The following is a 23779-nucleotide window of genomic DNA, read 5'->3' on the forward strand; positions in this document are numbered from 1 at the left end:
TGAGTCTTTTTAGTTTGAAGGGAATGTCCCACACTGACAGCCTGAAGGAACACAGTCTCCAGTCTGAAGGGAGAGTCCCACACTGACAGGCTGCAGGAACTGAGTCTCTTTAGTCTGAAGGGAGTGTCCCACACTGACAGGCTGTAGGAACTGAGTCTCTTTAGTCTGAAGGGAATGTCCCACACTGACAGCCTGGAGGAACACAGTCTCTTCAGTCTGAAGGGAGAGTCCCACACTGACAGGCTGCAGGAACTGAGTCTTTTTAGTCTGAAGGGAGTGTCCCACATTAACAGGCTGCAGGAACTTTCTTTTTAGTCCGAAGGGAGTGTCCCACACTGACAGACTGAAGGAACTGAATCTCTTCAGTCTGAAGGGAGTGTCCCACACTGACAGGCTGCAGGAACTGAGTCTCTTTAGTTTGAAGGGAGTGTCTCACACTGACAGCCTGGAGGGACTGAGTCTGTTTAGTCTGAAGGGAGTGTCCCACATTGACAGGCTGCATGAACTGAGTCTCTTCAGTCTGAAGGGAGTGTCCCACCCTGACAGACTGAAGGTACTGAGTCTCTTTAGTCTGAAGGGAATGTCCCACACTGACAGCCTGAAGGAACACAGTCTCCAGTCTGAAGGGAGAGTCCCACACTGACAGGCTGCAGGAACTGAGTCTCTTTAGTCTGAAGGAGACTAAAGACAGGCTACAATGTCCCACACTGACAGCCTGGAGCAACTGAGTCTCTTAACCCCCTACGCTCAACCTAGAGCGATACCAGCTCAAGCACTCTTCAGGATCTTCGATCGGCTTCTAGAACTTTGTCTTTCCAAAATCAAATCGTCTCGCGGGTGAGCCAGAGCCTCTCCTGCATGCAACGGGCACAGGGCGGGGTACACCCTGGAGAGGACACCAGTCCATCACAGGACACACACTGGACAGGACACCAGTCCATTACAGAAGACACACACAGGACACACACAGGACACCAGACTCCCAGTACTGACACCTGTGCCCCCCTTCTGAGGTAAGCATCTTGTAGAAAGAAAGGGAACTGAAATTAAGGCACATGAAGATATAAGTAAATGAGACGTGACTGTTAGATGTGTTCAGGTACATCTGGGTGTCTCCAAGCTTTTTTACGCACTGTAACACAACACCTTCAAGCGACCCATAAGATGCTCAGACGTTCTGACAAGTCATTAACCCATGAAAACCAGGAAAAAAATGAGGCAGCGAGTTCTTATTTTCAAACTTTAGTTCAACATCAAATCAAGTCAAGTCAAGTCAAGTCAAGTTCAAGTTTATTGTTATTACACTCATATACATGGTATATGGTATAACAAAATGCTATTTAGCTAGCTCTCGGACATAAGAAAACAACAACAACAACAACAACAATACAATTGTGTAGCAAAAGAAAGACAGAGACAACAGGCAGTGTGCAAAAAACAACAGACGATGTGCAAAAAACCAACAACAGGCAATGTGCAAAACAACAAAAAGGTAACAGGTTGTGTGCAAAAATATGCATCAACAGAATAAAATAAAGGGATAGAAATTATGGGGGTTGAGCCTTTGACATGTATGGTAGAGGTAGATTTTCAATGTGTGTTTGGGTTTTTGGTAAGAAAGAAAGAAAGGAAGAAGGCACTGTGAGGTTCAGATCATAGGTGAGAGGTGAGGTGAGAGTGAGATTGAGAGAGGCTGGGAATTTAACAGTTTGATAGTGCAGGGGTAAAAACTGTCTCTGAGTCTGGTAGTCCGGGCCCGAATGCTCCGGTACCGTTTTCCAGATGGTAGCAGATCATAAAGTTCGTGAGGTCGGCGGTGACTAAACACTCCGCCTGCAGGGAGAGGGACGGGACGGAGACGGTTATTCTCTTCTGGCAGTTTATTTTAACTGTCACATTTCCACCGTCTCTCTCTCTCTTTCATTTTCGTCCTGCTCTCTCCCGTTTCCTCGTCACATGGCCGCCGCATGGCCAGTCAGAGAACAAGGAAACGCGTGTATCATCATCGTAAACCTGTCCAGAGACGGAAGTAGAGAGCTCTCTTTAACTTAAAAATATTTTAAACTGCATAACCGAATAAAACAATGACAACGGGCCAGGGCATAAACGCGCACCAGTTTCTGACGCGTAGGCGGACTTCAGAGGCGCCTGACTCCTTTTGTCGTTGAACCGACTTCTGTCTTCATTACTTCGGAGTTTCACTCCTACTTCGTATCAGAAATAAACAACTTTCCACACGACTTTACAGGAAGCTGGAAACAACAGGTTCGAGAAGTGATATTTACATGTCTCTATTTAGTGATATTTACATGTCCGGGGGAGGCTCAGTGGTTGTTATTCCTGCCCTGGAATCAGTTCAGAACCTGGGGTGCTGTCTGTGTGGAGTTCTTAACTGTGTCTGTGGGGGTTTCCTCCTGGTGCTCCAGTTTCCTCCCAGTCCAGAGACAGGCTGGGGGGTTAATTGACTCCTTGGTGTGTGTGTCCTGTGATGGACTGGTGCCCTGTCCAGGGTGTGTGTGTGTGTGTGTGTGTGTGTGGGTGTGTGTGTGTGAGTGTGTGTGTCCTGTGATGGACTGGTGCCCTGTCCAGTGTGTGTGTGTGTGTGGGTGTGTGGGTGTGTGTGTGAGTGTGTGAGTGTGTGTGTCCTGTGATGGACTGGTGCCCTGTCTAGGGTGTGTGTGTGCGTGTCCTGTGATGGACTGCTGTCCTGTCCAGGGTGAACCCTGCCTTGTGCCTGTTGCTTGCTGGGATAGACTCCAGCTCCCCCCTGTGACCCTGGACTGGATACAGCTGTTAGAAAATGGATGGATGGTTTGAATGTTTTTTTTTATTAATGTTTTTCTTCTCTTTTTTCAGGAGTGGATGGTTGTTTTAGGTGGGGATGGGGGGGCATGAGGGATTGAATCTGTTATTTTGTGATTGTTTATAAAAAATCCTTATAAATAGGATTAAACATTTTTTTTAAATGTCCACACTGGGGTCTGACACAGCGTGATCTGATGTCCCTCTGCGATGAGGAGCCTGCTGCCGTGTCTGGCTGTGCTGTTTGCCCTGTGCCTTACCAGTGAGTACCTCAGCCTCATCACCTCTCACGCCGGTGTATGGAGGTCTTGCCTGTCTGTCTGTCTGCCTGCCTGTGTTTGTTTGTCTGTTTGCCAGATTTCCTCTCTGTCCTCCTGCCTGTGTCTGTCTGATAGGCTCTCTGACTGTGTGCCTGCAAGTACTGTAGGTGTGTCTCTGATTGTCTGACTGTCTGCCTGCGAAAGTCTGTCTGACTGCCTGCAAGAGTCTGTCTGATAGACTGTGTGTATGACTGACTGACTGCCTGCATGTAGGTGTGTGTCTGATTGTCTGACTAATTCAGGTGGGGTAGCTGCATCAGCATGCGTAGCCTGCAAAGGAATAGGTTTATTCCATGCTGAAAAGAGAAGAAAGAAAACACAACATTTCAGCCATGGAGCCTTCAGGTATCAGGTGTCAGGTGTGATTGTCTGACTGTCTGCCTGTGTCTGTCTGACAGACTGACTGACTGCCTGCAAGTACTGTAGGTGTGTGTCTGATTGTCTGATTGTCTGACTGTCTGACTGTCTGCCTGCGAGAGTCTGTCTTACTCTATCTGACTGACTGCCTGCAAGTAGGTGTGTGTCTGATTGTCTGTCTAAAATTACGATGACACGTTTGTCAGCCAGCTCTTGAGAAAAGTTAGGATCGCACCAGTAAAAAAGAAATTCTCCCTCAGAGAACAAGAGCCGCCAGGACTGTTCCTCGTGTCAGAAGTGTGTGGCCAGCATGTGAAAGGAACTTAATCTCTTCAGTGTCTTAGATGGGCGCTATCTGTTTGGATATAGCTATCATCTAGAAGGAGTTTGCTGCTCGACAGAGATCTGCATGGAGTACTGACACACAGAAGACATGATGGATGGGTGGATTAATACCCTCATTCATTTATTTTCTTTTTCTTAATTGTATAATGTTAGAATGCCCAAAAGGGATGGGAAGCCAGTTGACCATGGACCCCCAGGGGTTTCTTTTCTCCATACTAAGGAGTTTTTGGTTCCTCTCCTCTGTTGTCTATTGGTCTTCTGTTCTTCTGTTCTGTATTCACACAATGTCACTTGCATTGTTCACTTGGGGCAACCTGTCGTGAAAGGCACTATATCCAAATAAATTGAATTGAAATTAAAAGGTCCGCACTCAAGTGCTAAGGAAACAGTGCTGTTCTCCTTTCACTCCCCCGCACACAGAGAGCGCCTCAGCCTCTCACTGGCTGGTCTACAGCTCCACGGCGGTGTCGGAGGCAGGGCTCTCTCCCAGCTCCTGATCTCCAGGGTGCTGGACCAGCAGACGGTCTCTCACTGGGACAGCGCCTCCTGGAGGCTCTGCTGGCCCAGCGGAGCTGCCGGCCTCAGAGACGTCGACTACGAGCACGATGAGACAGAGAGCAGGGAGAGGCTGAGGAAAGGGAGGAACATGGGGAAAGGTCAGTCAGCCCTCCGCTCTGTCCTCTGTCCTCTGTCCTCTGTCCTCTGTCCTCTGCCCCTGCCCCTGCCCCTGTCTCTGTCTCTGTGTGCGTGTCAGTGTCCTCTGTTTCTCTGTGTGTGCGTGTCAGTGTCCTCTGTCTCTGTCTCTGTCTCTGTCTCTGTGTGTGTGTGTGTCAGTGTCCCTGCTCTCTCTGTGTGTGTGTCACTGTCCCCTGTCTCTTTCTGTGTGTCAGTGTGCTCGGTCTCTGTGTGTATGTCAGTGTGCCCAGTCTCTCTCTGTGTGTCACTGTCCCCGGTCTCTTTGTGTGTGTCAGTGTCCCCGGTCTCTCTATGTGTGTCACTGTCCCCAGTCTCTGTGTGTGTGTGTCACTGTCCTTGGTCTCTCTTTGTGTGTCACTGTCCCTGGTCTCTCTGTCTGTGTCAGTGTCCTCGGTCTCTCTCTCCAGATGCGCTCCAGAGGTGGCAAGGCTGTAGACTGGAGGATGATGGGAGTGTGGCTCTTTTTGATCACTACAGCTTCAATGGACAAGACTTCCTGTCCTTTGAGGTGGACAACATGACCTGGAGAGCAAGTTCCCTGGAGGCAGAGGGCACTCAAAGGGACTGGAACCAGAACAAGATTAAAAACCAGTATACCAGATTCTTCCTGGAGACTGACTGTATAGAAACACTGAAGAGATTCCTGCAGTACAGAGAGAAACACAAAAACCACACAAAGGTGAGACAGAGAGATATCAGATACAATATGAGACAAATGCACCTAGAAGCTCTACACAAGAAGTTCCCCCATGTGCAGAGGAGTGGGTGGCACAGTGCAGTTTCTGGGGTGCTGTCTGTGTGGAGTTTGTATGTTCACCTCATGTTTGTGTGGGTTTCCTCCCACTTGCTGGTGGGTAAATTGGCTTATGGGAAATTGGCTCGTGTGTGAGTGTGTATCTGTGTCTGTGTGAATGTGAAGCTTGTGTGATCCTGTGTGAATAGGACGTGTCTGCAGTGCTCCAGTTCTACTGTGATCTCCTTTCTTAGCCTGAGGAACAGACAAAGAGAAAATGTGTTTGATTTGTATAATTGTCTAATACTGACATGTCTTGGTTGTAAAGGTTTGCAGAAAGGAGCCACACTATATTTTGTCTGTGCAGCGATGTCGCCTCACCTTGCACAGTGTCCACACTAATTCTCAGTGTGTTAACATTGCTTCCGGTCTCCCTCTCAGTCTCTCCTCAGGTGTTTGTCTCTTCCAAGCATCTGGGAGACACACAGAGCTGTTCCCTGTCCTGTCTGGTCACTGGCTTCAGTCCTAGAGTCATAGATGTCAGTTTGTCCAGGCCTGTAGAGACCGAGGGAGAGGACGTGTGGTCCAGTAGGCTCAGACCCAACGGAGACAGCTGAGGAAGAGTGTGGAGATCTGAGAGAGTAAGATCGAGGAATACAGCTGTACTGTCACTCATCACAGCTCCAACCACAGCGTCACGCTGAGCTGGGGTAAGTGTCTGGAGCAGATCAGTGTGTGTTATACTATATCACACACGGGGGTGAGTCTGGAGCAGATCAGTGTGTATTATACTGTATCACACACAGGGGTGATACAGGAGCAGATCAGTGTGTATTATACTATATCACACACGGGTGAGTCTGGAGCAGATCAGTGTGTATTATACTGTATCACACACTGGGGTGAGTCTGGAGCAGATCAGTGTGTATTATACTGTATCACACACAGGTGAGTCTGGAGCAGATCACTGTGTATTATACTGTATCACACACTAGGGTGATAACAGAGTCACATTATTTTTGTCATGCAGCAGGTAACGTCTGAAACTTTTCTTGTCTCTATAACAGATTATGCCGCATGTCTGAACTCTGACCACCTGGATTCCAGACTGCATGTCAGGGTGATTCTGGCACTTCTGTGTGTGATGGCAGCAGGGGCTGTAGTCATCTTGCACCAGAAGAAGCTGTGCTGTGTGCCATTTTTACCACTGTCTTCACAAAGTCTTTTCACAGACCCCAGCTTGCTCTCCATGAGACACACAGACAGGGAGAGAAGCTGGGGGTCAGAGTGCAGGGTCAGCCATTGTACAGCACCCCTGGAGCAGTTGGGGTTAAGGGCCTTGCTCAGGGGCCCAAAGGAGTAGGATTTCTCTGCCAGCCGCAGATTTTTAAAAAAGATTTTAAGATTTTTAAAGTACGCAGGCTGGATAGCCAGTAGCCATATCACCCTGCAGCTCGCAACTGGCAACCCACAGACACCCAGCAGTGTGAGTCTGGTCAGTACTTGGATGGGAGACCTTCTGGGAAAGCTGAGGTACTGCTGGGAGAGGTGTTAGTGTGGCCAGCAGGAGGCGCTCACCCTGCGGTCTGTGTGGGTCCTAATGCCCCAGTATAGTGATGGGGACACTAGACTGTAAACAGGCGCAGTCCTTCGGATGAGACGTCAAACCGAGGTCCTGACTCTCTGTGGTCATCAACAATCCCAGGGCGTTTCTCGAAAAGAGTAGGGGTGTTTCCCCAGTGTCCTGGTCTAATCCCCCCGTGGTCTTTACCAGTCACAGCCTCCTAATTATCCCCATCTCTGAACTGGCTTCATCCCTCTGCTCTCCTCCCCACTGAGAGCTGCTGTGTGCTGAGCGGACTGGAGCATCATCCAGGTGGGGCTGCACACTGGTGGGGCTGGAGGGGATCCCCATTAACCTGTAAAGTGCTTTGAGTGGAGTGTCCAGAAAAGCACTATATAAATGTAAGGGATTATTATTAATTTTTATTATTAAGCTGTTTAAGATGGCAACACACTTCAGGCACATGGAACATGAATGCTGGACACGAATATTAATAAGCTTCCAATGACAACACCACAGAGCAAGAACACGTTTGAGCTGAAAGATGTATATTTCACATTGAAACTGCAGGAAGTCTGATTACAGAGTAATTATGTGGTGAATGTTTCTACCACCCTGGGGGTGTCAAAGCATGGTGTTGTAGTCCTAGATGTTGATGCATTTTTTAAAACTCTGTTTGCTTTTGGACATCCACTTTGTAGGAAGAGATTTAGCTCGAGTTTGCTTTTTATTTTATTTTATAGAGATTGGCCTGTCTCATTATTGTCCAGTGCTTCAGGTTAAGGAGCTAGAATTGTGTTAAGGAGCCTCTGAGACTCCTTATTTGATATATATGGAGTACCTGGGGGACAGCTCTGTGGCTCAGTGGTTTTGCTTGGCTGCCTCGTACTGCAGAGGCCCCGGATTCAATTCCAGACCCAGAGTGCTGTCGGGGTGGAGTCTGCATATTCTTCTGTGTGTGTGTGTCCCTTATTGGACTAGCAGGGTACACCACTATCCATCCTGGATGCATGCACATGATCTCACAAAAGACTTGAACGCGGGTGCCTTGTGCTTCCATTGGATGACAGAGGAGCTACGACCACGATGATTACACAGTACCTAGTTTGGATGATGTCTTACGCTCATGAAAGTCGACTGCAGTTCCAGATATTGAGCAGGTATATTCAAGATTTATACAACCCTGACAGCCTCGATCCTTTCTTGACAGCCTTGTTAGGAGCAAAGGCAATTACTGCTATGTTTAATTACTCTGGTGACCGACACCAAGCTGCATGGTCACTATAATCCACTATTTATTCCATACATGCCAGTGTGATTAAGTAGCACTATAACCCTGAGTATGCACAGATATATACAGTATGTCTCCTTCAAGAAGTTCCTTGAAGTATGTTCCTTTTAAATCATTAATACTACACTTTATTATATTGATTAAATGAAATGGTCTGAGACATATGTTTGAAAAGTTTAAAATAGGCATAAGGGCATTATCTACAATGCAGTATTTCTAAATGTAAGAATGTGAGAGTTGTGTGGACCTTATCTTTTTTTTACCTTGTTTAGTCTTTTTTTTGGTCAAGTGTAATTGTATTACAGTATGTAGCCCCTGACGGTGTTATTGGTGTTATATGTTATATGTACTCTTGTTTGTACGGTATGAATTTTTGCTGTTGCAATAAAAAAAACGAAAGTCGTGCATAGCAATGGTCACTAAGGAAGTGCGGCTTAATCCCTGAATTCCGGTGTCCGTGCAGTAGAGGGAGACACTCCCTCCGCTCTCACAGTGGATCAGCTGTCACCCTGCTCACAAGGGGGTGGAGGGGATCCCCATTAACCTGTAAAGAGCTTTGAGTGGAGAGTCCACAAAAGTGCTATATAAGTGTAAGCAATTATTATTATTTATAACAAATCAAATTACTTAAGAACATATGAAAAGTTAATGATACCAATAGACAATTCAGCTTATTAGAGCTCAGTGTTTGTTCTGTACACATGTACTTATAATACATGGAATAATTTACAAAGATCCCACTACGTCCCCCTGTGTAGAATAGATGTTCATAATCTGTTTAGTCTATTGTTAGTCTCTAAGCTGTCAAAATTGAAAATCTGACGTTTAATCATATTCCACTTACTGTAAGTCCACTTGTTCTGATCTGTGGTTTCAATGTCATCAACCATCAACTAACCAACTATTTTTATTCTCCTAAAAACTTTTGAAATCCAACTTTTCAGCAGCTGGTCAGAAAGTCAAGTTGCCCAGTAAGGCTGATCGAATGTTCCCTTACAAACATACGTGAGAGGAAAAATACACCAGTGATTGCCAAAGCAAACAATTCTCAAATAGTATTTCCTTGGACCTGAATACTACTACTACATTTAAATGTGATAATATATATATATTCATTAAACAACTCTCAATGCATTTTCACTGTACTGAGACCAGACCTTCATGTTAAAACAGAGAACCACTCATAGAGAAAATATTATACTATATCCATATATATTGAACCTTAATATAAATGCTACGGTATTTGAAGCTTGCATTATTCTTAGATGTCGGTCTGTCGCCAGTGGCCAGTCGCCAGTGTTTCACAGAGGAATCCTGTGCAGACTGATCCTCCGACACTCAGTCTCCCATAGGGTGGCACTGCCCTGTGGAGCAAAGACATCACCGATGAAGTTCCTGGCATTCAGAATGCGCGACGCCAAGGCTGTGCTGCTTAAGCATCTCACCATCTTCCTCCTCGTCTTTCGAGAACACCACGCCATTGTCCTCCTGGCCCCAACGCAGGCTGGTGTTGCCCAGCTCGGTGTGCCTGGACAGCTCTCTCGTCACCTGCGGAGGGGACAGTACCACAGCAGCCCGGGTCAGAAATCAGGGCCCGGTACGTCTTCCTGAACGAGAGCCGCGGTCTTGTCGCGGCAGGGAGGACGCAATCACCGGGCGAAACAGGGAAGCAGCAGCAGACAGCGCCTGTGGTGGGTGATAGTGGTCTGTAGTGGGAGGTGGCAGCTGGAGTGAGCGCTCTGGAAAACGTGGGACGTAGTGTGATTCAAAGTCGCAGAACGAAGCAGGGAGGCAGCCAGAGAGGTGACGTCGAAAGCAAGCAAAGCCCGGAGCCGATAGATACCCAAGCGAAGCAGCTAAGAGATGAGGTCGAGGCGAGAAATCTTCGACGCCAAGGAGCAAACACAAGGGCAATCCAAGAGCAAGGTCAAGGGAAACGGGGTCAAAGAATCAAGGAAAACTTGACTAAGGAACACCAAGGCTCAAGCCTGAACTCCCTAACACTGAGTGAGTGGGGGGCTGACTGTGAGCAGTTGGAACTGATCTTCCACCCGATTGCACTGTCACGGCAACCAGGTGACTGACAGGTGGCCACGTCAGTTGCTGTGGTTACTCGGAAGGGTCTTCGAGCAATCCAACGTGAGCAGGCATGATACAATAAACAAAGCCAGCAAGGGAAAGGTCAGCGCTTCGATATAACTGCAACTATGATCTCCAGTATTCTCTCTCTTATATTCTAGTTTAAAGCCCTTATTTACTCTATAACTCTACCCTGCACTTTTGGGCCTATTCATATGCTCCCTTAATTCAAAATGCCAAAAGGAAGATAATAGTAATTTCTTCTGTTTGTTTTGTATTGTGTTTATTAATCACTTCCACTCCCCAGTTTATAAATACTCCCAGTCTGTCCACAGCTCTGCGCTCATCTTCTCTTGCTCCCCTCCCTCCATCCCATCTTGACCCTTGCAACTGCCTCCCTGGCTCATTCTTCACAAATGATTTCCCCAGCCAGGTGAGGTAACACTACAATAATAAGTACACTATCCCTTTATATTCATCTGATTGTTTCCTGAATTCCTAAAATGCTGCTTTTTAACCAAAGAAAATCCCCAATAATGATTCATATTGGTAGGAACCCACTGCGTGTAATGTGTGACAAACATTTTGATTGAGTGTATTTCTGATTTCTGTATAACGTAGCAATGTGTGGCTCATTATGCATAGCATTGACTGAATGATCTTTTTTGTCTACTGCAGCTCCAACAGTATGATTTGCTTAGTTTCTTCTTTACGAGGAGCCTCGAATATCGCAAGCCACCTATGCACACTGACACAACCTAGTAGTCGATTTCCTATACCTGGACCAGAAGCCACTCTTTAACATCTGGGTCATTAGGATTCACTTCCGAGTCCATTAATATCCTTACTCTCAGCACCACTCTCTTCCCTGTGGAGGAAAGGATGAAAACAGCGTAGAAGACAAAAAAAGAGGCAAACCCCATTCTGAAGTAGCATTAAGTGATTCACCCTGCCTGGTCTGAGGGACAGTTATATGGTCAAGGACGTCAAAACATCACTTACAATATTACAAAAGACTGGTGCTCTGGAGGTGGCTCCAGAGTCTATCCCAGCAAGCAACAGGTGCAAGGCAGGGTTAACCCTGGCAGTAATGCCAGTCTGTCACAGGGCACACACCACAGCTCATTTTCCCAGGAGCCGATTCAAAACCTACCAGCATGTCTTCGTACTGCAGGAGAAAACCCACGCAAAGACAAGGAGAACATTCAAACTCCATGCAGACAACAGCCCAGATACTGAACCCAGAGCTCAGGCACTACGAGGCAGCAATGCTAACCACTGCACCCAGTGCACCCTGGGACCGACTCTGGGCCACCACAAGTGCGAACTGGACAAGCGGTCGTGGAATAGCAAAGTGCCGGCGACGTTCCCCGCAAGGTTACCCCCATAAGGCTGTCGAAGTGGCACAGCGATAACTTACCACTGTAGCAGAAGAAAGCGTAGGTGGTATTGCAATTATAGTCATTCCAGGAGCCTCTCGCACTCCCCTGAAGATTCACGGCGCCACAGGTCTCGATGCCGCCATAATTGTTGGGCTCGCCCACGTGCCAGGGGCGGAAAGTGGAGACGTCCCCATCGGACCACTTCCAGGGCTCAGTGAACAGCCCGATCCAGACCTCCCTGCCTCCGGCCGTGACTCTTACTAACTCATTCTCGCTCTGGCTCCTCACCCGGGTCAGGTCGGTGTAATGTTCTCTGCAAAACGTCAGGGCTTCTGTCCAGTTCTTGGCCTCAGCCACCAGGAAGTATTGATCGGCTGCGCCTTCCCCTCCTGAAGAAGTGAACCCCAGTCAGTAGTCGGATTGAGGGTCGCGGAGCAGACTCGGCAAGCAACAGGCAAGATACCACCTGGATGGGACGCCAGTCCACTGCACGGAGGCACAAGCACCGCATACAGTCACACCAGGGCCAAACATTCCCAGCAGCCAATTCACTCACCAGAGCGTCTTTGGACTGTGGGAGGACACTGGAGCACCTGGAGGAAACCCCCACGCACAAGGGGAGAACATGCAAACTCCACCTCGCCACCCCAGGATTTGAACCCAGGGCCCCGGTGCCGCCATCCCATCAGCCCAAGAGCCACTCAAACGATGGAGAACAATGGGGAATTTCATTAGGAGGAATTACTCGTTCTCCCAACCCCCCCCCCTCCCACCACCACCTTCACATGCAGTAGTCGCGTGAGAAAGACCGTAAAAGGCTGTAAAAGACTCAGGGGCCATTTACCTTGATAGCAAACGGAATAGCTCATGAAACTGCAAGGGCGATCGGCCCACAACCCGCCGCCGACCATCGCCACGCAGTTCTCCTTGCCGCCGTAGTTGTTTGGTTCTCCTGCACGCCAGCTGGTAAAAGCAGACCTCCCCGCGCCGTAGAGGTAGCCCCCCCCGAGGGACCACTGCCACAGGTCCCAGACATAGTACAGGCCGGTCCAGGCGCAGCCCGTGACCGGCTCGGCGGTGGCAAGGAGCTGCTCCAGGTCGGCTGGCCCACTCACGGTAGCCATGTCCGTGTACTGGCCCCTGCAGTACGCCCGAGCCCCCGCCCACGTCTTGCGCTTGCTCACGAAGTGGTAGTGGTGAGGCGAGACCAACTCCCAGAGGCCTGAAACACGGGAGGCAGGGTTGAGGCTTAGGAGCAGGGGTGACCAGCTCGCGATGCCTGGCCAAGCCAGCGCAAGACATGCCAACGCGTCGGAGAAGCAAATCCGGTCAGGGAATGGCCCGGCACTTCTCAACCCGACATTTGTGGCTGTCGTTTTGAGTGGTTTTGTCTTCCCTGGGGGAGGATTTCAAATGGGTCTGCCAATGCACTGTGAAGTGGCACAGGGGCTTTAGGACTGCAGTTTCTCAGCGTTGGGACGCTGGGTTCAGCTCTGCTTCTGGTCTGGTTTGTATATTCGACACTGTGCTCACGCTGGGTTTCCTCTAGGGTGCTCCAGTCTGCTCCCCAGTCGAAAGGCATGCTGGTATGTTCACTGACGTCTGGGAGAGTTAGTGCCAGTGTGATGGAGTACCACTCCTTGTGCCTGCTGTTTACTGGAATAAGCTCTGGCTGTCCCACCACCCTGAACTGCATGAGGTGGAGCAGGTGGACGGATGGAATATCATATAATCAAGAGCACCGCTGATATCAAAGTCAGGCGGAACGATTAATTGGCACAAAGCAACGGCATCAACAAGACCAGATGATAATCAATCTAAGATGGCGCCGTGTTAGTGGCAGCCTGCTACAACAGCTCTGTGTCTTTTTGCTGTCTTTTTGTTTCTTTCAGTTAGTTAATGCTAGTGTGTTAGTGTTTTTTCCTCATACCTTTGCCGGCAACTAGATTTGCGATCACAACATGATGGATACTAGAAAGCTGAGATGCTTTTCTTGTTTTTTCTGATACTCGGACCTCTGTTTCTATCGGGTTGCAATGCCGATAGCTACAGAGGCATTGTCTACACGCGGGACCAGCTGATCGCGCTAGCGCATCCGGCTCTACTCACTGGAGAGAAGCCATCGGTGCCGGAGGAGCTGAGGAGGAGAAGCCGAGGCTGTAGGGCTGGTGCAGGCGAAGAGGCGAAAGGCGAAGAGAAGGAGATTTAAACCCTACCTTCCTTCGATCATCCTGGGAAATGTGAGGTCCTTAGTGAACAAGATGGACGAACTGGGAGCATTGGTGAGAAGCCAGAGGGAGTATCGTGAATGCAGTATCATGTGTTTCACCGAGACATGGCTGCAGGAACTTATTCCGGACTCAAACATTACCATTGGCAGCTTTCAGACAGTGCGGGCGGACAGAAACACCGAGAGTGGTAAGAGGAAAGGAGGGGGGCTTGCGGTGCTTGTCAACAACAGATGGTGGACATACTCATTTTAAGGAGCGCGTCTGTAACCCGGACACCACGGGAGTTTACATGCGCCATCTTTGTTGTTGTTTACATTCCACCTACGGCAAACGCAGAGGTAGCGTGTGACTTCATAAACACAGTCATAGCCAGGCTACAAACAAAGCACCCTAGCGCTTTTATAGCTATTTCAGGGGACTTTAACCACGTATCTATTTCCACCACTTTGCCTACTTTCCACCAATTTGTTAAGTGCCCGACCAGAGAAAACAAAAAACTGGACTTATTATATGCCAATGCTAAGGATGCATATAGTTCCACAGCCCTTCCCCCCCTTGGCAGATCAGATCACAACCTTGTCTTGCTTACACCACTATACACGCCTATTGTCCAGCGCCAACCTGCGACCATGAGGACTGTGAGGAGATGGTCTCAAGAGGCTATGGAGGATCTACGTGGTACTTTGGAGGCCACCGACTGGGATGTGCTGTGCGAACCACATGGGGACGACATAGACAGCATGGTGGACCGTGTCACTGACTACATTAACTTCTGCGTAGACAACACCATCCCCACCAAAGACGTACACTGCTTTTCCAATAACAAACCCTGGATCACCAGCGACCTGAAGGCTCTTCTGAATGACAAGAAGAGAGCCTTTAGGAGGGGGGATAAGGAAGAGGTCAAGCGTGTACAGAGGGAGCTAAAGCAGAAGTTAAGAGAGAGCAAGGACGCCTACAGGAGGAAGGTAGAGGACAAGCTGCAAAGGAATAGGGTAAGGGATGTATGGATCAGCATGAGAGATATCACTGGCTTCAAACAGGCTGGGGATGCAACAGAGGGGAACCTGGAGATGGCCAACGAGTTGAACCAGTTTTTTAACAGGTTTGATTCTGGGTGCTCTGTGGCTCAACACCCATCCCCCCACAGCCACACGCTCCCTAACCCTTCACAGCTGCGACTGCCTAACACCTCCTCCATCCCCCCACAAACATGGCCGCCTACAGCTACAACCCCCGACAGCTACTCACCCACCCATCCCCCACAGCTGCCACTCCAACACCTCCGCCATTAACACCTGCAGCACTGAAAGCCCTATGAGCACCATCCCCCAGGCCAGGCTGACCATCACAGCTGACCAGGTGAAGAAGGAGCTGAAGAGGCTGCACCAGGGTAAGGCCACAGGGCCAGATAACATCTGTCCCAGAGTTCTGAGGGCCTGTGTTGATCAGCTGAGCGGAGTGCTCCAGCGACTATTCAACCTGAGCCTGCGCTTGGAGAGAGTCCCGGTGCTCTGGAAGACATGCCTGGTCCCGGTACCAAAGAAAGGGCGCCCCTCTGTCCTCAACGACTACAGACCAGTTGAACTGACTTCTCACGTCATGAAGACACTGGAGAGGTTGGTCTTATCCCACCTGAGACCCCTTGGTCAGCTCATCACTGGACACCCTACAGTTCGCCTACCAGCCTAGTGTTGGTGTGGAGGATGTGATCATCTACATGCTGCAAAGGGCCTACTCACACCTGGACAGGGCTGGCAACACTGTAAGGATCATGTTTTTAGACTTCTCCAGTGCCTTCAATACCATCCAGCCCTTACTTCTAAGGAGGAAGCTGGAGGATATGCAAGTCGATGCCTCCATGACCTCGTGGATCACTGACTACCTGAGTGGTGTGGAGATGGTAGACTCGTACAAGTACCGGGGAGTGCACATATCGACGATAGACTGGAATGGTCTAAGAACATCGAGGCCATCTATAAGAAGGGACAGAGCCGGCTTTACTTCTTGAGGAGGCTCAGGTCCTTCAATGTATGTAGTAAGATGCTACATTTGTTCTATCAGTCGGTGGTGGCGAGCGCCATTTTCTACGCAGTGGTATGCTTGGGCTCTGGGATTAGAGCTGTGGATTCTAAAAGGCAGAACAAGCTCATCAGGAGAGCAAGCTCTGTCATTGGGTCTGACCTGGACCCCTTGGAGGTAGTGGCTGAGAGGAGAATGGTGTCCAAACTAGAGGCCATCATGGACAACATCTCCCATCCCCTCTATGACAGGCTTGTAGAAATGAAGAGCATGTTCAGCAATAGACTGATTCAACCACGGTGCGACAGGGAGCGCTACAGGAGGTCATTCTTGCCTTCTGCCATAAGACTGTACAAACCATCCACCTTGCGTCTGGGCAGAGGCAACATTGACAGTGACCTGTTTCTGGACTGAACGCATCTACACATCTACTGCTACATCTGGTCTCTTCTTTTCTTTTCCCGTTTACAACCGTTTTTTGTGCAATATATGCCAGGGACCCGTGCAATACATTTATATTTATATCTATATCTATATTTAGATCTATATTTATTTTCATATGTGTGATACGATTTTTCTGCGTACTGTTCTGTTCTAGTTTGTTCTTTGTGTGTCCGGACTGTGAGTAACTCTTTTAGTGCACCCCTCACTGTACTGATTGTATTGTATGTATTGCATTATTATTTTTATTATTATTATATAATTCGTTACACTGTGGCTGTGTTGTCTGTGTAAAGCTGCTGTTGCGCTGCACTTTCCCTCACGGGATCAATAAAGTATCTATCTATCTAAGGAGGTACAACCTCCGAGTTGGTAGGCTGGTGGCCACAGGTTCTTTGATGAGCAATCGGCCCCCTGGTCATTTCTGTACTTTGCTCAGATCCAGATGAGCGGACCAGTCCAGACTGCAGACGATCGCAGGTGATACAGCGGGATTAGCGGAGACCGAGAAGCGGGCAGCAAATGAAATTCAAATGATTTAAACCAAAAACACCTGACTCCTATCCTATCTCATGTCTAAGTGTGGGGTTCTGGCGTGCCGGCAGGAAAAACAAACTTTCTATGCAAAACTCAGGGAGGATACTCGGGGAAAAGACTGAGGTGTTTATGCTGATGCGTCGTTTGCATCCTCGAAACAATGTGAGCGAGCCATAAGCCACAGGCACAAGGCAGGACAGATGAATGACTATGTTAACACAGGGACACCAGCCTATTGCAGGGCACAGATATGCCCACACTCACACCAGGGCCAATTTTCCCAGAAGCCAATTAACCCACCAGCATGGCTTTGGACTGTGGGAGGAAACCGGGGCAAACCTATAAGAAACACACATGAACTGGAGGCACATACCAACTCCAGACAGCAGACAGCAGAACTGAATCCAGGGTGCAACCACTCCAGTCATTGGTGAGCCAAGTGCTTATGAGACTTTAGCCATCTTGATCCTGCAGAAAGAGACTGTGTCCCCAACAGAAAAAGTCTTGAACAGTCTCCTCACAAAGGACATAAGTAAAGGAAAGGCTGTGGAAATATGAAGATAACATGGAATGAAGGGCCAATCCTGGCCCTAGAGCTCTGATATTCACTTTTGAGACTATAAGACTGTTATTCACTGTTGAGACTTTAGACTGCTAAATAGCCAACCTGCAGCTCCTTTAGCAAATCACCTGTAATGGCGACATGGACACACAGTTTTCACTGTATTCAGCATAACCGCACTACTTGTATATATTGCATACACCATGGACACATAGCAGCTCTACTCATATTGAGTTTTATTCCATTTAAAAAAATGTAACCTCAATTTTGTGATTTTTGTGTTTTTGTGAATTTTGTGATTTCTGTGATTCTTGTGGTTTTTGTGAGCTCGCAGAAAAAGACAATTCATTGCCAGCAACTACTGCTGCTGCATGCCATTTTGTTGTGCATCTGATAAATAAACTTTGATTTGATTTGATTTTTGAGCCTGGAGGGCTTTTGTATCTTTTAATCTTTATTCCATCCTAGGCTCTTAATACCTGGATTTGGACCAGGACTGAGACCTCCAGATTTAGAAGCATCTTGAACCTTTCCCAGTGGGTTTTAAAGGGAGCCTGCAAATAATCAAAGGGCATATTGATGTCCTTTCTTGGACTCTTAATGGTTTGAATACACTCTAAATGCAATTAGACTCGATTGGCACTGTTATAAGGCTCTCACTCATAAATTTACCTGTCACACTCCAGGACCAGGAGTAAATAACAGTGCTTTGATCAATTAATAAAGGCCTGGATCACCTGGACTATGATCGATTAAACAGGTGGTCTGTTCAATAAAGTAACTAAGGGATCATTGGGAGCAAACATCAATAAAACCGACGATTCAGGGTGACCTGTAAGATTTACTTGACCTGAGCTCTCCCTGGGTCAGGATCAGAGAGCCCTGCACTGACTGGACCAGAGTCACAGACCCCTGGACTAACTGGACTGGTGGCACAGACCCCTGGACTGACTGGACCAGGGACACAGACTCCTAGACTAACTGGAACAGAGTCACAGACCCCTGGACTGACTGGACCAGAGACACAGACTCCTAGACTAACTGGAACAGAGTCACAGACCCCTGGACTGACTGGACCGGGGACACAGACCCCTGGACTAACTGGACTGGTGGCACAGACCCCTGGACTGACTGGACCAGGGACACAGACTCCTAGACTAACTGGAACAGAGTCACAGACCCCTGGAATGACTGGACCAGAGTCACAGACCCCTGGACTAATTGGACCAGAGGTCACAGATCCCTGGACTGACTGGTCCGGGGACACAGACCCCTGGACTAACTGGACCAGAGTCACAGATCCCTGGACTAATTGGACCTGGGTCACAGACCTCCTTGATTGACTGGACCAGAGGTCACAGACCGCCTGGACTAACTGGACCGGGGACACAGACCCCTGGACTGACTTTTTTGGGACTGACTGTAAGCGCCAGCCCTTTCAACGCTGAAGTTCAGAGGTCTGAATAAACCTCTTTTCATCTTCCATCTCTGCCAGTCCATATTGGAAAGGAGAGAAAAAGCCCACATGAGGAGATTACAATACATATGCTGTATATAATCATTTTTTTAAAGCCAGCCATTAATAAACCTTGGCAAATTGTCTATAACCGTTCACTGTATTTTTTTCCCTACGACACTATATAAATTTGTGACCAATTCTAAATAAAATAAACAAGTAGGCAGGAGCAAACAATGTATTTGAATGAAGCTGCACACATATTTCTTTGCCTCTTTACTGGAGAACTCCAAAAAGGTCGATCGTGTGCCCCAGGAAAAACCTTATAGGCCATCATGGACATCTCCCATCTTTCCCTCTAAGACATGCTTGGAAGAATGAAGAGCACATTCAGCGACAGGCTGATCCACACGCGGTGCGACAGGGGGCGCTACAGGAGGTCATTCGTGCCTTCAGCCATCAGACTGTAACACTCATCCACTGTGTGTCTGGGCAGGAGCAGCACTGACACTGACCTGGTTTTGGACTAAACAGTAAACTCTCTGCTTCCCTCTGTTTTTTTTCCCCGTTTACAACTGTTTTTTGTGCAATACATGCCAGGGACAATATATTTATATTGTGCAATACAACTTTTTTGTGTACTGTTCCGGCTTGCTCTTTGTATATTCTGGACTGTGAGCGACTCTTCTTAGCGCACTTCTCACTGACTGGACTGATTGGATTGTGTTTTTGTATTGTTGTATCATTTCGTTACACTGTTGCTGTGATGACTGTGCTGCTGTCGTACTGCAATTTCCCCTCAGGGGATCAATAAAGTATCTGTCGATAAGTAACCGTCGTTGTGTTTCAGATAGTTACAGAGAGCTGGTGACACAGTTCTGTTCACATACTAGGGTTGCCCTCCCATCTATCCAGGACATTTATGACAGACGGTGCTTGAGGAATGCTCTAAGCATCATCAAAGACCTCACACACCCCAGCTACAAACTGTATGACCCTCTACCATCTGGAAAACGGTACCGGAGCATTCGGGCCCGGGATACCAGACTCAGAGACAGTTTTTACCCCTGCACTATCAAACTATTAAACTCCCAGCCTCTCTCTATCTCACCTCACCTCTCACCTATGATCTGAACCTCACAGTGCCTTCTTTCTTACCAAAAACTCAAACACACATTGAAATCTACCTCTACCTTACATGTCAAAAAGCTCACTCCCCATAATTTCTATCCTTTTACTTCATTCTGTTGATGCATGTTTTTGCACATCTGATGTTGTTTTGCACATTACCTGTTACCTTTTGTTGTTTTGCACACTGCCTGTTGTTGTTTTTGCACACTGCCTGTTGTCTCTGTCTTTCTTTTATTATACAATTGTATTGTTGTTTTTTGTATTACTTATCGTCTGAGAGCTAGCTAAATAGCTTTTCGTTCTACCATATACCTGTATATGAGTATAATGACAATGAACTTGAACTTGAATACTGTGCAGTAAAGCAACATCATCTTTCCAAACAGAGGTTCGGGATTAGTCCACACAAATGAAAAAAGGACTCACTAACCTGAGACGATCAAGGTGAGGCATATCTTCTTAGCCATCACTGTGGGTCAGCGAATCTGCAATCAGAGAAACACTTAAGAGCTCCTTTCAGATTTCTTCGATTTTCATTTAGATGTAGTTTCCAATTAGGTTCCAGCCTTTAGTGGCCCAGATGCGAACTTGGCTTTGCCGGACAAACACAACACATACATAATAAAGACATAATACATGATCAATTTACCAAGACCTGGGATGGAGTGGCGTCCTGTCAGAGTGTAGCCCGCCTAGTGCCCTTTGCTTGCCAGAATAGGTCCTGTGGCCCTGAATTGGTAAGATCAGATCACTTTTATTAGCCATATTCAATTTCTTGCATTAGGAATTTGTCTTTTCACAGACCCCAGCTTGCTCTCCATGAGACACACAGGCAGGGAGAGAGAAGCTGGGGGTCAGAGCGCAGGGTCAGCCATTTATACGACACCCATGGAGCAGCTGGGGTTCAGGGTCTTGCTCAGGGACCCAACAGAGTAGGATTCCTCTGCCAGCCGCGGGATTTGAACCGGCAAACCCTTCCAGCCACAGGCACAGAGCCTTAGCCACAGAGACACCGATTTGTTTTTAACTGGATAAGCAGTTACTTAAAGCAAGGTGATGTCATGAAAATAAAGGAGAAGCTGATCGTTTTTCATCTTTCTCATCAGGTTCTCCCTGGGTCAACATCGTTTGACCGGTACAGTTTCACTTAAGGCAGAGCCTGGCTTTGGAGTCGCCACTTACTCCACTAAAGCAACCGACCACTCCCTCTTCAAAACAGGTCGCATCGCGGGCTTACAGTGAAATAAACGCTCTTTTTGGGCCCTGTCGGTTCACTAGGTACTTAAAAAAAAAACCTACCCGCTTAAAAGTTCCCAGACTCTCAAACGACCAAAGCTTACATTTCTCGCAGGTTTGGACATTGACAATCTTTAAAATGTCCTGAAATTTCCCTATAATCCTCAAAATCTTCCTCCACACCTCGAAACAGTAACATCGGGATTTCCTAATAAGTCACTCATTACACAGCGTTTCTGAAACTTTGCACTTTTTCTGAAACTTTGCTCCTCAATATTTTTTTCCTCTCTAATTTAGTCACCACTCACTCTTCTTCTCCCCTCTGGATGCAGGGAGTGTCTCTGACCTCCCAGGACGCTGTGTAGACGCGGACTGTTACCAGGCCTGTACAGCCCTCGGATCACCTAGCTGCGGTCCCCATGGAAACCATTTGGGCTTAGCTAGGCCCTATCTAATTGATTCTCTGCAGGGACAATATTCATATCGGACTCCTCCCCCCACCCCATGCCAGGTGCCTAGGCAAATCAGTCTCTCTGCTTTACTTTGGGCTCATTTAAATTTTAATCCCTGGCAAATCAGGTTTGGATTTATATCTATTGGGGTGGGGGGGATAAATTTGTTTTCTTACGGCCAAGGTCCAGCAAAACCAATACGACAAAGACAAAACACTGTCAACAAAGAAGGTGGCGCAACAAAGTTTCAGCAGATTATTTCAGAAAATTAGTTTACACTGTTCAGAAGTCAGAGGGTGGCACAGTTCTGGTATAGTGGTTAGCATCCTTTGACGGACTGGCACCCTGTCCATCAAACGTACACTGAGAGGCTGAAATAAGTCTTTAGTCTGATGGAACTGAGTCTCCGTAGTCTGAAGGGAATGTCCCACACTGACAGGTCTGAAGGAGCTGAGTATCTTTAGTCTGAAGGGTAGTGTTCTACACTGACAGAATCTCTTGAGTCTTGAACATAGATCAAAGTCAACCCATCTGATTTTTTCGAAATGAACCATGAAACTCCAACCACAAGTGGAAACTACCCTAAATTGAGAAGAAGAGGCACCAACATTATATGCACTATTCTAAATGAGATCCTCCTACTCCTACTGTGCGATAAAATCTTAACACAACATAGTCTCATCTCTGCTGGCAGCTTTTCCCATATATATTCTAATCTATTTACTTCAGTACCACTTCCCATGTGTCTGCAAGTGTCTTGTTTAGCCAGCAAATACTCGTCTTTTTCAAAAACAGCTTCAACCTCAGTGGGTCCCCTTTTGTAATGGCATTTAGTACCAGCATGCAAAAACTCTTAACAACCTAGGTTGAAGGTGCAGGATCGTGGCCATAAACCCTACTATTTACTTTGCAAATCACGGCAGTGAAGTGGCGTTTCATGTCCTGCTTGTCCCGTGATCACCACAGGGTTAGATCAGCTTGTCCTGAATGTAAAAGACTAAGCCCACCCAAGAAAAGTGCGATTTCTTAAAAATAAGTTATTGGCGATAAAAAAATCTTGGGTTCCCGTGAAATTGTTCCTTTCTTGATCACGTACATCACGTTGTCATTATGCGACGCGTTACTTCTGGTGCGATAGCACAATCCCCGGTTGCCATCTTATAGTACAGATCGGCACTGGAATCAGTCTTCAAGAGAGCTGCAAACGCCTTACACTCACAGGCTGTGGGACTGAGCTTTTTTTTGAGCACCGAAAACTCTGAAAACTACGAGGGAAGATTCTCCAAAGCACGGACAAAGTTAACACGGTTGGGGGATGTAGCCAGATTTGGGGGGGGGGGGCAAATCAGCTGCCCCCGCCACAGTTTTAGGCGTTACCCCCAAACCCCCTATTGTCTTACATGTACCAACACAAGCACAAGAAAATGTAGAAACGTTTCAACAATTGTGATGTGTCTTCATGTGGGTCCGGCAGTCCCAATTTCTCATACCAGTGATTAAGCCCCAGTAACAAAATAAATCCATGGACAATTTAGAAAAATTGGAAAAAGTCTGAATTAAGCACAAAATCATAAGCTTTGTGAAGTGCTGTAAAGCACCTTGTTGTTGCAAATCCCTTGTCTCTCCACAGGCGAGGGCAAGAGTTCCCACAAAAAGCACGTTGTGATGTAGCCCTTCCTGCTCACGAGATCACTGTGATGACTGATGTAATGCGATGGACGAGTGAACAAGTGCAGGTGGTGCAGCAGACATTTCACTCCAGAAATGTTCCAACACGGCCTGCAGGCAGAGTTAACAAGTCAGCTCCACGTATCGGCACAACAGCCTGGAGGTTGACAGCAATATTTCTGTTAGATCAAAAGACACGTATCCGCAAGCCTGCTTGTTTACAGTGTAATAAAGGCCGCTTCACCTCAGCCGAAGTCTTGTTTCCTCACTGAATCTATTTTGTGATGCAAATTGGAGCTTTTACAAGTTACTGTGTACGTTTTACTTTTATTGTGGTTTGAAATGCGCTCATCAATGGCGATTCTCTCTAACCTATAAAAATAGCCGTGCAGCTCCCCTTTGTTTTAAGAGTGCACGTGCAGCCTATATCAGCATCTTGCAAATATGCAGCAGATCACTGCAGATCACATGAAC

General features: G+C 47.5%; 2 protein-coding genes and 1 long non-coding RNA gene across 3 annotated transcripts; 2 read left to right on the forward strand and 1 right to left on the reverse strand.

Moving 5' to 3' along the window:
* Window positions 1–2150: 2150 nt before the first annotated feature.
* Window positions 2151–4305, forward strand: LOC148809087 (uncharacterized). Its single transcript, XR_016087675.1, has 3 exons — window positions 2151–2265; window positions 2991–3064; window positions 4245–4305. It is a non-coding gene; the product is annotated as an uncharacterized LOC148809087 (long non-coding RNA).
* A 165-nt stretch (window positions 4306–4470) lies between these two features.
* Window positions 4471–6616, forward strand: LOC148809088 (major histocompatibility complex class I-related protein 1-like). The gene is made up of 4 exons (XM_088909312.1): window positions 4471–4480; window positions 4928–5199; window positions 5706–5841; window positions 6321–6616. Exons 1-4 carry the CDS (start codon window positions 4471–4473, stop codon window positions 6614–6616), a joined length of 714 nt encoding a protein of 237 aa, XP_088765438.1.
* A 2872-nt stretch (window positions 6617–9488) lies between these two features.
* LOC148809089 (C-type mannose receptor 2-like) lies at window positions 9489–20416 on the reverse strand. Its single transcript, XM_088909313.1, has 5 exons — window positions 20380–20416; window positions 12414–12791; window positions 11608–11958; window positions 10967–11055; window positions 9489–9656 (listed from the first exon to the last, which is right to left on the reverse strand). Exons 1-5 carry the CDS (start codon window positions 20414–20416, stop codon window positions 9489–9491), a joined length of 1023 nt encoding a protein of 340 aa, XP_088765439.1.
* Between the last annotated feature and the right edge of the window lie 3363 nt (window positions 20417–23779).

This window comes from Atractosteus spatula, unplaced genomic scaffold (assembly GCF_055471065.1).
Source record: "Atractosteus spatula isolate fAtrSpa1 unplaced genomic scaffold, fAtrSpa1.hap1 Scaffold_167, whole genome shotgun sequence".
Lineage (NCBI taxonomy): Eukaryota > Metazoa > Chordata > Actinopteri > Semionotiformes > Lepisosteidae > Atractosteus > Atractosteus spatula.

Coding starts and splice junctions, on each gene's coding strand:
- LOC148809088 (XM_088909312.1), top strand. Junction 5,200..5,705: donor AACACAAAAACCACACAAAG/GTGAGACAGAGA, acceptor GTCTCTCCTCAG/GTGTTTGTCTCTTCCAAGCA. Junction 5,842..6,320: donor GGGAGAGGACGTGTGGTCCA/GTAGGCTCAGAC, acceptor TCTCTATAACAG/ATTATGCCGCATGTCTGAAC.
- LOC148809089 (XM_088909313.1), bottom strand. CDS start 20,416: ATGGCTAAGAAGATATGCCTCACCTTGATCGTCTCAG. Junction 11,959..12,413: donor CTATTCCGTTTGCTATCAAG/GTAAATGGCCCC, acceptor TCACTTCTTCAG/GAGGGGAAGGCGCAGCCGAT. Junction 11,056..11,607: donor CGCTTTCTTCTGCTACAGTG/GTAAGTTATCGC, acceptor TTTCCTCCACAG/GGAAGAGAGTGGTGCTGAGA.